The sequence below is a fragment of the Hesperophylax consimilis genome, chromosome 16 (assembly GCF_061612785.1).
Source record: "Hesperophylax consimilis isolate HC1 chromosome 16, BYU_Hcon_1.0, whole genome shotgun sequence".
NCBI lineage: Eukaryota > Metazoa > Arthropoda > Insecta > Trichoptera > Limnephilidae > Hesperophylax > Hesperophylax consimilis.
Window position 1 is genome coordinate 34,170,799 of NC_142851.1, and position 16,275 is coordinate 34,187,073.

At 34.7% G+C, this 16,275-nt stretch overlaps 1 protein-coding gene across 1 annotated transcript in view; it reads right to left on the reverse strand.

Annotated features, from left to right (window-relative positions):
- LOC149417100 (thyroid transcription factor 1-like) overlaps positions 1 to 16,275 on the reverse strand; it is an 81,902-nt gene that overhangs the window by 38,388 nt on the left and 27,239 nt on the right. Inside the window, exon 3 of the mRNA XM_089641378.1 lies at positions 12,482 to 12,636. Within this exon, the coding sequence (XP_089497504.1) occupies positions 12,482 to 12,636 (155 nt within the window). The remainder of the gene's footprint in view (positions 1 to 12,481; positions 12,637 to 16,275) is intronic.

Below are 16,275 nucleotides of genomic sequence, written 5' to 3' on the forward strand. Positions count from 1 at the left end.
CGTTATTACGCTTAAATAAACATATATGCAAAGTAACTAGGTTAATGATGATTTAGCCACAGCATAGATAAAAATCATTCAATCAAATAAATAAACAAATTTGATGCACGTCAGTAGATTCCTTTCCATTAATAAAACGAATCGTCAAAATAATTGGCCTCTCATGTACTTTGTTTCGACAGTCGAAACTGACTTACTACTAAACTAATCTGGCCCCAGTTGTCGACCTTCACGCCAGTTAGTCGCCTTTTCACCGGACTAATGATCAAAAAGCTAATAAAGTTATTTATTTTCCTTTCAGCTGTCTGCACGCTGCCTGCAGAGATTGAAATGGGATTTCACTTCATTATGGGGCTTAGATTCCGGCCATTATAATAATATACGTATTATATTGATCGTTGGCTGTCCATGCTTGTGGTTTATATTCCAGGACCAGACTGGCATACTGGAATAATTGTGTATTTTACATTTATATAAAACTAGCTGACGTGTTCCCGGCCTTGCTCGGGGACTTATAAATGGTTTGGGTAAAGAGTTGAGGATGTGAGGTCTTTTTTAGGTGTATAATTCCGTGATTATTTAGATTAAAGTTTACCCACTTCTTTACTACTTGTTTACAAAGCATCGACTTTTCTCTAATTTTTTAAAATATAATATGCATGTAATGAAAGGTTTAGTAAAAACCCCACCAAAATTCGTTGCCTAGTTTAAAAGAACTAAGCGCACAAACAGACTAACGCTAATAGCGACTTTTTTTTATACTATTGCTCCGACATCTAAATTCAATTAGTTTTTCTTTAATGTTGTTATTGCATTTTTTCGAAATTTTTATTTTAATAATCACCTTGTCTCCATTTATGAACCAATTTAACGATACCACAAAATTTTAATAAGGATCAAGATAATCTAAAAAAATATATTATAAATACCCCTGATTACTGAGCGTAATAACCGCATCAGGAGTCATTTAGATACTTGCTTGTACTGAGCCTAATAACCATATCAGGAGTCATTAAGATACTTGCTTATACTAAGCCTAATAACCATATCAGGAGTCATTTAGGTACTTGCTTGTACTAAGCCTGATAACCATATCAGGAGTCATTAAGACACTTGCTTGTACTGAGCCTAATAACCATATCAGGAGTCATTAAGATACTTGCTTGTACTGAGCCTAATAACCATGTCAAGAGCCATTAAGATACTTGCTTATACTGAGCCTAATATCCATATGAGGAGTCATTAAGACACTTGCTTGTACTGAGCCTAATAACTACACAGGAGTCATTTAGATACTCGCTTGTACTGAGCCTAATAACCATATCAGAAGTTATTTAGATACTCGCTTGTATTGTTGGCAAAACTTTCGCAGAAATTGTAGATGTGTTCAACTTAACGGAATACAGTTACAAGAAGGCTATAAGAACATACCTCAAAATAATAATAATACTATTTTTCTGCATGGGTTCTATATAATTTGAATGTGCGATATTACTTAATAATTGCTGATTATGACTGTTCCACTAATTTATTATGTATATATCACATGTTTTTAAAATAGGGTGTGGACGCATAATAAAAATAAATAGAGGCGTTTTAATATTAGGAAGTTATGTAAAAAAAAAATACGTTTATTAACACTTTGCTAACCGGACTCCGAAATCATTTTCAGAACTGGTTATTGTGTGATAAAAAATTGTTAAAATTTGGACAATTTAAATCAAAATACAGAGAAGAGTTATTTTGACTGCCAGTATGCCACTGTAAACGAGATTTATTGTTGAATGGATCAAATTATTTCAACAGTTTTTATTATTATTATTATTTGCTAGTAGGTGTACGTAGAGAGCGTAAAAATATCGAAGGTTTGTTATTGTGAACGGCTTAGGTTTTATAATTAACGAGTGTGTTAAAATGGTCAGGTTTTTAGGCATCTTGTGAAAACATGACAACGTATAATAATAATAAATGGCGATGATGGACAACTCTATTATTAAGGAGTGTGAGAATGCGAGGTATATCTCGGGACACGGTTTTATTTAAATAATGATTATGGTATTTAGCATTTTTTGCTATTCCGGATATCCGGACACTGTCGAATTATTTAATGAGCAGGCAAAAATATGCTATTTTTGGATCGTAATATAAGTTTGTCGCATATAAAACGAATATTGTAATTGTAGGATTTGCGAAGCTGAAAGATTATGCAAAGCTAAAGAACAACAACAATTACGACTGGTTGTTTCATAAAAATTGAACAATTAATCATATTTCAAAGTTCTGTGAACATCCTATTTTTTTAAATTTTATTTTATATTATAGAAACAAACAGTACATGATTTACAGAGATGAAACAATATACAAGAATAAGATACTTCATGTTGGGTACCTATGATATGTTTCCTTGTAATGTCTGCTAAGTGATATGTTTATTCCTTAATTACAAGGTGACTTGTGTAGTTTATAGGTGTGTGTGTGTAATGTATGTAATATATGTGTGAGTGTTTGTGTGTGTGTGTCAGTATGTATGCGCATTGAATACTTTAAATTATTGACATGATGCCACGTTTTAATTTGGGCAGTGAATCCGAAAAAATGTCAATGTTAGAGTTAAGACAAATATTATTTAGAGTATGAAGAGCTCGGTTAATTTTCGAATTAGATGCTGCATTTGTTTTATAATTTAGCGTGTGGAATAGCACTGTATGTCGTGTACGTCTCAAAGGTATGTTAAAGTTAATAAGGGACAGAAGTTCAGTACAGTCAATTTCATTGTTTAAAATTCTGTGTATAAATATTGAGTCAGCTACTGCTCGTCTTCGCTGCAAAATTTCAAATGTACACTCAAAATTATTGTTAAATCTGTAGGTAATATATTTTATAAATTTGTTTTGGATACGTTCTATACTATCTATGTAAAGTTTCAAACTATATTATAATTTCTAGTACTTGGATAGTAACAGAACTTGAAAAAGACCTTCACACAACTTGAATATAAACTTTTAAATTCGATGAATTGTTAAAATTCTGTGAAACATCCCGCCCTTAATGCTGCAGAGAAAAATATTTGTAGCAACTCTTTAAAAACAACATTTTTCGTGAATATTTTTTTTTGATTATGTAAATTATAAAATTATGTCTGATTCTTGATACATCAGTTCCAATTTTAAAAATGACAGTGAACATAATTTTCTGTTATAGTATTATATTATTTGTAGGTACTCATCGCTAAATTATTGAATTCAGTTCAGAAGTAAATCCGAGTTCATTGAACCTGAGTTACAATCACATACGGACCCACAACAAAAATTAGTATTTTGATGATGATAATGATTTTATATGAGTTAGTACCTATAAGTAAAAAAAAAACATGTTAATTAATCAACATCATTACATAAATTATTTAAAGGGACAAACATGAGTTAGTTTGGCATAAAGATATTTTTAAATACCTACCTGTTAAATTTTTGATTGACTGAAAGGTGACTTTAAGGTGACTGAAATGTGACTGAAAGGTAACTGACGGTCGACTGAAAGGTTACTGAACACTGATTAACTAAATATATGTCAATTATGAATAAATAAAAATAAAAATGTTCATAACTTTCCAATATTCTGTAATACCTACATAATATGTTTTGTCTTGAAATGAGAATATGCTTGGTTCTTACCGGAAAGTCATTTATCCAGTCTCCTCTCTTATTTTACAAGCAATAATTATTCGCCTGAAACACTCATCCACATTGAAAATCTCCTGATAAAAGATACATGACGCCAACGGGACGAATCGAAGAATCGAAGGGACACGGGTTCGTGTCCCTTTGGCGTCATGTATCTTTTATCAGGAGATTTTTCACTGTGGATGAGTGTTTCAGGCGAATAATTATTGCTTGTAAAATAACTTTGTGCTATGCATAAAAAATCTTGTCCTAAACATTAGTTTACCAAAAAAAAATAATAGTCTCCTCTCTGTTAATATCACCTCACTGGATAACTATTTGAACTATGGAATAAGACAATTGAAAATAAATATTGTAAATTCGAGTGCTTTTGAAAACAGAAGAAGGAATGAGACTACTTTGGAAAAGGGTTGTAGGTGTTTTAGGGTATGTAATATTGTTAAAAAGTAAAAAAAGGAAGTTGACTATATTGAAAGTGCATAATATCGTATACTCATTCGTTGTTGTGGCGATGGAACTCACTATATTGTGATTGTGTTACGTGCTCCTTTGCAAAGATATAGTGGTAAGTGATCGTTCATCCCGTTTTCCTTCCTCCCATACCTTGTTCATTCCTACCAATTCCAGCAAAAACCAATTCATTTCGTTTCGTTTAAATTTATGTATAATCCATTTTATATCATATTAAATGCAACAGAAGCTATAATTCGTAAGCAGTTTCGGCTACAACATGAAAAAAATCAATCGAAATTTTGGGAAATGAAAAAAGCGCAATGTGCCTTTGGGGAAAATGCCCAGATATGACCATTGACCATACATCGGAAGGGGTGATATGCTTAGTTAGGAAATGGAGGAAGGGGTGATATGCTTAGTTAGGAAAACTTATGGCAATGATTCGCTACGACTTCTTTAGCATTATAATACAAGTCTTGTCTGAAACTAAATCAAGGCATAATCGTACAAATGAAGCACTCGGCTACCGTCTTCTGAATCCATGTTACAGTGTACATCCAACCGTCTCATCTGTTGACATTCCTCGATGGAAAACTGGTCGCTCTATTTGCTTCTCGTGGCAAAACAAATGGAATAAGTTCACTGTTCGGTAGTTAAGTCATCCAGTGGCGGTGCGGACCCCATTCCCCACTGCTGTTGAGAGGAAGGGAAGGGTATGGAGAAGGGAACGACATGCCTCTGCACTCTGGCGGTAGCATCGGCAAACAGGTTTGTACTGTACGTGAATGCCGGTAAAAGCGGTATCTCTAATACGCTGTTTACCGACTGAATTGTTTTAATGTTTATGTATATTTAGCAAGAACATTCGGTACATAAGCACTTTGTGTGTTAGATAATTAAAAATATAATTTATGTGTATTCCGCACAGTTGGATGAACTGCTCCCAACCGCCTGGAGCCAGTGAGACTATGGCATCCTTAATTGAGGTATGTTGTGAGGTTGAAGGTAGTAAGGAGGTGAAGGAGATAGGGAAGTGAAAGATGGGAAGTGCCTGGTTATTCAGGTCGTGTCACCAAACACGGGTAAAGCCTTTTTAAGCAATATTTCAATTCTGAATGAGTATCTTCTACTCTGGAACGTGCGACAAATATACCATAGGTATATATTGTTTACAATGAATTATCTGTGAAACAACACAAATAAATCAAATAAATTAATGTTTTTTTTTTTCAAATATAGCTCATTATGGAAATTTCGTTGCCGTCTGAAAATAGTTGCATAGAATTTCAGTGTTCGAGATTTTAGTTTATTCATACAGAGAGATTGTATGAAGTAGCATTTAAAAAAATATATCAACTCCACATAGGAAATAATTTCCCTCAGAGTTTATTTCATCTTTGGAGATGCTTTTATTATACTGTATTACCTATTGAATCTCTTTTGCATTTACATTATAATATTTTCTTTCATTATAGCTTTATTACTTGTTAGATTAGTTCTATATTATTCTTAGCAGTTTGACACACTTCGTACTTTGAGGATTATACCTAACCTGACTATATTTTGTACATTATAACCAACGGATTCATCATTAATAGTAATTCTGGGTTCACTGCTGTGAATGAAGCCCACGCTTATAGCTTAAATTAACTTAAGAACCGGACTTTACACAAAGTTTTTTTTAAAAATCAAATGTTAACATCTGTTACTGTTAACAATAATTTACCTCTTATGAACATCACAGATGAAAAATGTCATCAAGAAGTATTAAAATTCTGCTAGGGGTGGGAAAAGTGTATGAAGAAATAATCTTCCTCCTGTTTTGAAATTCAAGCGTGGAAAATTTCAACAATCTCGAAATAAAACTGTAGATTTTAATAATAAAAAATAAAGCCACGCCGCCGAAGACAATCACATTAATAGAAAATTACATATAGAAGATGGAAGATAGAAGATAGAAGATAGAAGATAGAAGATAGAAGATAGACGATAGAAGATAGAAGATAGAAGATAGAAGATAGAAGATAGAAGATAGAAGATAGAAGATAGAAGATAGAAGATAGAAGATAGAAGATAGAAGATAGAAGATAGAAGATAGAAGATAGAAGATAGAAGATAGAAGATAGAAGATAGAAGATAGAAGATAGAAGATAGAAGATAGAAGATAGAAGATAGAAGATAGAAGATAGAAGATAGAAGATAGAAGATAGAAGATAGAAGATAGAAGATAGAAGATAGAAGATAGAAGATAGAAGATAGACGATGTTGTTGGGTTAGATTTTCGGCGATATTTTAAAACACTGCTGTAACTTCATAAAATTTTATCAATGAATATACCTTTTTAGAATGGGTTTTATTATTTGCGATGGCTACGGACTTCTGGCATTTCCAAACATGGTAAAAGCATTTTTTCGATATTTACTTATGTTAATAGCTGACGCAAGCATCCACAATTTTTCCTCTTTCACCGAAGACGAAAAACATTAGAGCTCGAATGAGCAATTATGTAGTTGAACTGGACTCGCAAATATTATTTACGAATCAATTTGTGGTTTTATTAATAACGTGGACTGTAATCAATATTTGACACTACTATTGTGGTAGCTGAGGTTAACTCTTAGAATTGGAAAGGAATTCTGACTTACCCTTGGTCATGGCCTCGAGGGACATGGTGGGTGGTAATCGTTGCACAATCTTCCGAAATAGACTGTAATTAAACGCACTGAGGGAGCACTTAGGATGTTCACTGCATAGACTGTTTAAAAGACTGGTTTGTACAATTTATTGTTGTAATGCCACTGACGTAGGTATATACTCAACACTGTCAGACAGGGACAGGTAATTGGATGGAGGAATGCAGGAACATATGTTGAAGGGAGATGAATATACAGGATTTTCCAATAAGAGGTGTTATTTTGATATTCAATCGTAAAAGATCAATGGTTTCGTTGCTTGTGTGGCACGTAGTGCCGTCTTGTTGAAAGTAAACGTTGTCCAAATCAATACCATTCAATTCCGGCCTTAAAAAATCATTAATCATCTCTCGATAGCGCAATCCATTCACCGTAACTGTTGCTCCAGCCTCATTTTCGAAAAAGTAAGGTCCAATGACTCCGCCGGACCATAAACCGCACCAAACAGTCACACGTTGAGGATAAAGAGGCTTTTCAACAATAACTCTTGGGTTTTCTGAGCCCCAAATGCGACAATTTTGCTTGTTGACGAAGCCACCGAAGTGGAAATGGGCCTCATCACTCAAGATGATTTGCATTTGATTCAATCAAGTGAATTTTAATAATTTAAATGCGTTGTTGAAGCGTGTATCGTTCCATTTTTATCAATGGCGTAGTTTCTACTTGTCAAATGTCAAATAATGACAGCTTTAAAAGTAACATCTACCGAAATAGCGTGCTATTCAAAATAACACCTCTTATTGGAAAACCCTGTATTTACGTCAACACTAACCTTTAAAAATCTTTAAGCTCATGGTTAGTCCCTTTGTAATATGAAGTTGATTAATCAGTCCATTTTAACCTGATGCTAACTTATATCCTTATATCATATCATTATCATCATTAAAACTACTAATTTCGGCTGTGGGTCTGTTATGGGTGATTGTATTATTTGTTATGAATTTGAGCGTCATTTTCAAAATTGGAACTAATTGTCTCAAGAATTCAGACAGTACCTCGGATATAGAACCTACCTTAATATAACATTTGAACAGAACATTATTTAAATTCTATATTTGAAATGTGTATTTCATTGGTTAATCTTTTCAAGCAAAGTCAGATTTGATAATTTTTGAAGGGTCAACAATTTTTCCGTCTTCAAAAATGTGTTATTTACGAACTAACCAGATTTACTTGGTCCAGAAAAATATTTTATAATTTTTTTCAGCTTCACAAATCCTATAATTATAATATCCCTTTAGGCCTGCGCTTGTTTATTACAAATATCTCTTAAACAATACTACCACTAGATTTTTTTACACTACTCCACACAGGAGGCTAGAGGAAAATAATTTCCCTCGTTGCCTGTCATATTTGAGGATGCTGTATCCAGGGTCTTTTTAAGAAATAAAGGAGAAGAATTTCTGGGAAGGAAACAGGTATAAGGGTTGGGTGGGAATTTAGAGGTCAGTGTGTCCAGGTGTAACAGACGCATCTCCCATCTCCATCTCTTGCGGTGCAAGGAGTTGTGTAGGTAGATTCCTGCTGGAGAGATCGAAGGGTATCCCACAAGTAGTGTCTTCCGATCCACGCAGCTGGTGGACTGAAGCACCCGTCACCAAGACCTGGACGAACCTCACCGGGCACCCTTGCTAAGCCACCAAACATATCCAAACACTTGGGCGGACCTATGGGAGAGTTGTTGGTTATTCAGTAAACGGTTCCCGGAGTTTAAAAACTAAAACAAATTATTTATAATCAATTTGGGTTGCGGGTATGGATACCGACGCCCCGAGAACCATATATTGGATAACCTCTGTCCTATGCCACCCCAAGCTTTATGACAAGCTAAATTTGGCGATTTCATAGGGATGCCCTTAATTTAACAGGGATTTCTTCATGGGGTGAGGTTTGTCTTGGCCGTGAATTCGTCTGCCCATCTACTGCGTAGTGGGCAGGATTAGGAGACACTGGTTGAGGGAAACCTTTTGACCTTTCCAACAGGATTTATCAACCCATAGCTCTGCACCGAAGTGGGAAAAAAAGATTCATAAGTCCGTCACTCCTGGACTCACTGCCCCCAGACTTCCACTCACGCCTCATATCTGTTTCCTTCCCAGAACTTCCTCTCCTTTGTATCATTAGAAAGATTATCTACCCAGCATCCCTAAAGAAGACAATGGCCATTATTTTTCTCAGGGCCTCCTTTGTGGAGCTAATATAAAAAAGGTATTAGGTACATAGCAGTTAAACCCAACATCGCCCAATTACTATGAAAATTACAGTTTAAAAATCTTTAAAATTTTCGATATCAAATACGAGTACCTCTTTCAAATATCTTTTTGGCCAAACACCTCTTAAATCTCACTTACCGACTTGATATTAAAACATTAAATAATTTTGATATCCAAATAAAATATCTGCACGTAGTTTCAAGTTATGTCAAAAAATACGTGCCAGCGGCCACCAAACCCGTCCAAGTGTCGATAGCATCTTAAACCAATAAGTTTATTAATGGACCGGTACTGTTTACTTTCTTCAAAGAAATCCGAAACCAATAAGACTTTGTGTTTTGAAGGTACGATGTTTATCTACCGTTTAGTTTACCTTTAGTGCAGAATAATATTATCGGTAATGGTAATTAGTCGGTAATGTAATTGGGTTGTGAATGAGCCAGTCTCTATTAAAGTTTTATAGGACTAAATAATTGGCAGGGCTGGCTCCTAGCCAACGCGGCGCTTGGTGCCCCCGCATTTTGACGCCTCTTGTCAAAACCAGTAGACGCTTAGATCCTTGGTAGTACGTAGATGATCACTGTAATCAATAGACGCCTAGGTCCTAGAAAGTAGGTAGATGAACACTGTAATCAATAGACGCCTAGGTCCTAGAAAGTAGGTAGATTAACACTCTAATCAATAGACGCCTAAGTCCTAGAAAGTAGGTAGATGAACACTGTAATCAATAATATTAGGATATTATTTGAGATTATTTTGTTAAAAATATTTTACTGCAAAACATGGCTTGAAGAAAATAAGTAAAATTATTCGTTGTTTATCGAAATAACTACAGTATTTTAGATTTCCGGAAACTGAAATACTTGCTTCTAATTTTTATTTAACTCATACTAAGTGTTTTTCAAATAAAATGTGCCTACGTGTGTCCCTATTTTCTATACATATACCAAAAAGCTTTTTTCAAAATCTACAATTTTGTTCGAGTTTGTCAGGGTAGAAAGTATACGAACTATAATAAATAAGTATTACAATTTGAATCTATACATCTATAAAAGCGTCCAGCGGAATTTTACCATAATTTCACATATTTTAACCAACAAAATTAGTCTCTTTCTTCTGGGACTTTATATTTAAAAAAAATCGCTACTGGACGCCTAGCAGATATGAAGCATTGAAATTGATTTTTATTTAAGGAAGTGTAAACAAATATTTATTATTATTTATATATGCACAGTGAAACATATTAAATTATAATTTTATGATCATTTCAAATAACGCACAGAGTTTTGGCGGCCGGGCGCAAAGAACCTACGAGTCACGATGCTGGCGTTGTCCCGTCTTGCCATTACACAAGAATAGGTTTTTCCAAAAAGTCAGAACTTTAACAGACCTTGTAACCTTACACACCACTTAAAAATATTTAGCAATCGGCCATGCACTTTGCTATTTCAAATTGAATTTACTATATTTAAAGTATATTTCTTGGAACACTTTAAATTATGCAAATGAATTACCGTCCAATAGTAATGATCTAATCCTCAAACGTGAATAATAATATTCGTATTACGTAACACGTATCCAAGTCAAATGTAAAGTCCACAAACCACAATCTATCTACAAACGGAAGCCATATTCCATGCGCTCTTAGAAAAACAAATACCAAATTATCCGTCATTTTTTATTTTTCCAACCTCACGAGGTATTATTTATTTATTTATATTATTTTCAAGATGGCGTACCACACATTCACCTGTCAAGACCTGGCACTCACCACGAGTAGCTACTTACCGAGTGTGTTTACCTTACGGACATTTAATATTCGTGCTTTTTATATTTTTGTGACGATCGATCAATGCCTAGATCCTATTTGCCAGCGTTTAAATCACCATAAATTATATTTGTAGAAATCGTATGACCTATGACGATGACACAATGATACCTAAATTGAACTTATGTATCTTAATTTATAATGGAAACTGCAAAATATCATAGTTTAGAACTTAAAAAAAAAAATTAGTATACGACAGATTAATCAATACAAGATTTCTTTTTTTAGCATTTGAAAAGATACTTAAGTATACAAACAAGTTTTAAGGGTATCAAGATTAATTAAATATATCCCTTTTGTCATGCTATGCTGTGCTATAACAACTGTTGTGCCATGTAATGGGGACGACTACGGCTGAAGTTTTTAGACACATAGCATTCCAAGGGTAATGGGCTATCAACAGAGTTATGCACTGTTTAAAAACTAAGGAGGGTTATTTCGCAGAATGTGAACAAATTTCAATGACAATGTTCAAGTTCTGTGGGAGTCCTATTCAAGTTCTGTTTTTGTCCAAGTACCTTTCTGTGATACAACGGGCCCACGATGAAATAATAATAGAACTTGAATTATAACTTTGAAACAGCACGAAGTTAGCAGTCCACAATGGAGTGCTGGTACCTACCCTGATGTATGGAAGTGAGGCATGGAACTGGCAAAGAAAGGATGAAAGTAGATTGAATGCTGTTGAAATGAGATCCCTGAGGCGTATGTGTGTTAAAACCATGTATGATCGTGTGAGAAATGTGGATATCCGCAAAGAGTGCGAGGCTGATGTAAGCGTAATGAGTAAGATCAAGAAAGGGACGCTTAGATGGTTTGGGCATGTAGAGCGAATGAGCGAAGAAAGGAGTGTAAGGAGAATATACGATGCAAATGTGAATGGTAGCAGAAGTCGGGGACGCCCGAGGAAGACATGGCACGACCAAGTGAATCAGATACTTGAGTCGGGCCATGTCAAGAGTCAGAACAATAGAAGAGTATGTATGAGACGATGTATGAATGTGAATGAGGCAAGGAGTGTGTGCCAAGACCGAGTTGTTTGGCGGTCCGTCCTCTCTGCCTACCCCTGCGGGGAAACGGCGTGATGGTTAGTTAGTTAGTTATGAATTGTTTAAATTCTTTGAAAAAACCCGTTCTGAGTATTGCCAAATTTTCATAACGTCTGGTTTCTAGGCTAAATCTATTCGTTGCCTGTCCATAATAACCCCGCGTCGTTACACCGCGAGTTCCGTGTGAATCCTATGTAAAAAATATTCTCGGAATAAATTTATCGTTAGTAAATTCGAGAGTTTTAATCAACATCTCCACCGCAACAACTGAACACCGATTTACAAATTAGGAAGTTTTGTAAATCGCAAGGTTATATTCCAACCTATCTGATGACAATAAAGCTTTCTACATAGTAGCACACTTATGTATTTAATTTAGTGCCAAGTCCACACTCCATCTTGTTTCTTAAAATGCCGTCGAAGTGGCCATCATCGCATCTGAGTCATTAAACTGTTTAGATGTCCTGATGATAAACCCCAGAAGTTTGTAGCGTAGTGAGCCGTGATACGTGGTTCGAAAAGGTTTACTTTGGAGATCTTTAACATAGGTATGTGTGTCACTCACCTGAGCTTGAGTAAAAAGCACTCTCCGTTTCCGGCGCTGCGCAAGTGGGAACTGCATAGGTTTGGAGTCGGCCACAGAACAGGCGGCCAAGCCGGGCATGTTGTTCATGGCGTGGTTCATGCTTGCTGTCGCCGACGAACCCATCAGCCGCGAAACTGCAAAACCAATAGCACGGCTATTCATCCAGTACAAGCAAGAAACATTATATTATATTAATTACTATATTAGACGAGTTAGATCTCCGACTTCTAGATCCAAAGCCAAACGCTAACCGTTCTGCCACAGGACAACATCCATATAATACTGTCATCTTGACTAATATAATACATGCGAATTTGTGTTTGTTTGTTTGTTCTTGTTTTACGTCGCATTGAAGCTACCGATCGAGATGATTTTTTTCGTAGGGATGGTTGGAGGACTGAAAAGTAACATTTCAATAAAAAAAATCTTTTTACCATACTTTCTCCCTAAACCGCGGGTAAAAGCTAATCCTCTATATAGTTCCCGGAAAATCTTTGTAAAGCTGGGATCCCACTTAATCTTTTCCATGATCTAACTAACTATAGATTATATGGAAAAATTCTTTCTATGTGATAGAATTCCAAAGTTGAAACGACTTCAACGATTTTCATAGAATAGACGAGAACCCAGCATTATAAAAATTGAATCCCCGAAAACTGTTATTGATTTTTTTTTTAAATTTAGGTACCTACCTGTCTGCTAACTACATACATTTCTTAATAATGTAGATGTAGGTATAGGTAATAATTAAAAATGTACGTATAGGCTATAAGGCGAAGCTTAATGCTAAATCATTATTTTCGAGTAGAATACAAATATTTTTTTTAATTACTTAATAAAAAATATAAATGTAAATTACTATAAATTTACTTTTTTCAATAGATGAACACATAAAATAAACAAATTTAAAAAAATACAATATTATGGCTAAGATTATCTGTGACAGTTTCCCTTATTTAACTTTATGCTCTCTTAAAAAATTGTTTACAAAATAAATAAAAACAAATTTGGTTAATAGCTTACTCTTAACTTCATAAAATACAAAAAATCTACTTTATCTGTTTATTACGTATGTTCCTATAAAGCAAAGACACAGCAAAGAGTTGGTGTTGAACATTTGATCAGTTAATGTAAACTCCTGTCTTTACTCCTCGCCTTGAGAATTATTAGTTCGGAAAGCATAGAGTATTCATATGACATAAACCACAGAGTGCACTCTATTTATTTATTCCTAAACCATAGATACAATAGATATATGTAGTAGGTATGTCGTGTGGAAGATGTGGTGCGTGTCCGGCCCGGCTACCGTAGTGTCAATATTTGCACAGCAAAATGCATTCTGAGACGTCTTCATTGTGCGCCGATAAATGCAAGCCGTGGCTTACAGTGAGTTGTGTGGGTTATTGTTGGACCCAACCACCCGTAATACTTATGCATCTATCCAAATGGTTTCGTGCCACTATTTGCATTATAAATATTTCTTGTACCAAGGGATAGTGTTACATTCTTCTGCAATACATACACAACCGACTATCAGACACACTCACTAATCAATAGGATTTATGATCTGGGCAACAAGTTTACTATTGATATATTTACTGACTCCGTTTATAGAATAAAGCGTAGGTAATCTATGACGGCACTTTGTTGAATCGTACAAATTAAAGTAATGTAACATTCTTCTGCAATACATACACAACCAACTATCAGACACACTCACTAACCAATAGGATGTACAATCTGGGCAACACGTTTACTATTAATATATTTACTGACTCCATGTATAGAATTAAGCATAGCTAATCTATGCCAGCACTTTTTTGAATCGCACAAATTATAGTAGCATTGGTAATGAAGTTTAAGTGATTTGTCTTATATGTTGTATTGTTCTAGTTTCTATTTTAATTTTGTTACTGTTACATGTTTGTATCACCGGTCAGTAGCTGAGTTGGCATCGCATTTGGATCCCACCCAGGCGTTGTATGTTTAATTCCTCGACTGGCTAAGTCCTCCATCACAACACAAGCAACATTTTCCGCTTAATGTGGTGGTAGTAGGAGATTTTCAGATATTGTCAGGTTATTAGTAACCCTGGAATGTTTGTCTTTTTGGTTGTCTGTGCGTTAGTCCTGCGTGAAATCTAGTTAATTTAACTCAAATTTACTTTGATTGACATTTCAAAATTGTAACTGATTATGTGAAGAATTCTGGCGATCAATAAAGTGGGTAGGTACCTACCCATTCTTCTCTGGCTATTCCGTCTAGGTACCTACATACAAATCTTATGATTTCAGAGAACATTTTGGTTTTGGTTTATTAAACGAGAGAAAATAAGATATATACTTTTTTGGACACATTATCTACTGCACGGAGAAAAACGATTATTGCTTATTTCATAAGAAACTCTTCAAATTATTGGTAATCCGGTTAAACACGGGATTGCAGGTAGTATACTAGTAAACTCTTAGTAAATTCCTAATACATCTAAACAATGCACCTGCTTTTTAAACTAGAGAAAATAAGAAATATACTTTTTAGGACACCTTGTCTACTGTATGGAAAAAAATGATTATTGCTTATTTCTTAAGAAACTCTTCAAATTATTGGTAATCCGGTAGAAAATGGGATTGCAGTCGTTTCCTGATAAAATTTTAGTAAACTCTTAATACATCGGAACAATGCATCTGCTTTTGCCTTGATTATATATAATTACTTTTTAATTTTTATGAACACGTATAAGTAATATTCGTATAATTTTATCAAGAACCCTATTAATTCATTCGTTATTTCGGATATTCTTAATAAATTTGCAATACAAACGCATTTTCTCCATGTGTGATTACAGAGAACAATTTTGTTTTGATTTATTAAACAAGATAAAATAAGAATCACATTTTTTAACGCGTCGTCAACTGTTAACAGAACTACTAGTATATTTTCAATGTAGAATGAATGCATGTTCACAGAACTACTAGTATATTTTCAATGTAGAATGTATGTATGTTCACAGTACAACTAGTATATTTTAAATGTAGAATGTATGTATGTTTACACATTTTTTGCAAATCTATAAATACAATTGATATTGAGAAGTATGAATAATTATTTAAGCCGTTCCACCCCCGGATCCAGGGGTCGGTACGGAGAGGTTTTATAGGAAGAAATGCTGATGTTTTTAGAAGGGTGGCTCGGCGCACTTACACCTACCCTACCTAGACTTAGTATTAGTAGCTACCCGTCAGTCATACAGCATTTGAGGGAGTATTTACCCTTCAATATTTACTTTTCATTCGATATAAGGTGGATTTTATTATGTTTGAGAAATGTCTGTACATAATATTTATTACTTTGCAAAAGGAAGATGAAAATAGCGATTTTCTTCATTACAGATTCCGTCCAAATGACGCGACAACCGCGCAACGCACTGGGCCGCTCCCAAATAGCAAGTACACGGAGAGATGTCTATTTCGGCGTCGCGATAAAATAACAGGCCTTATTTACAATATACTAAAAGTTTATCAGGAAACTTGTTAATTCATTCATAATGCCTGCAATCCTGTTTTTAACCAGAATTACGAATAATTCGAAGAGATTCTTAATAAATTAGCAATGGTCATTTTTCTCCGAGAAAGTTAATACATACTTGAAAATTGATGAAAAAGGGACTGAACACTTCCCTCCTTCCTTTACTACTTACTCCACACAGCATCCCCAAAGATGACATAGGCCATGAGGGAAAATATTTCCCTTAGGGTCTCTTGTGTGAGTTAATA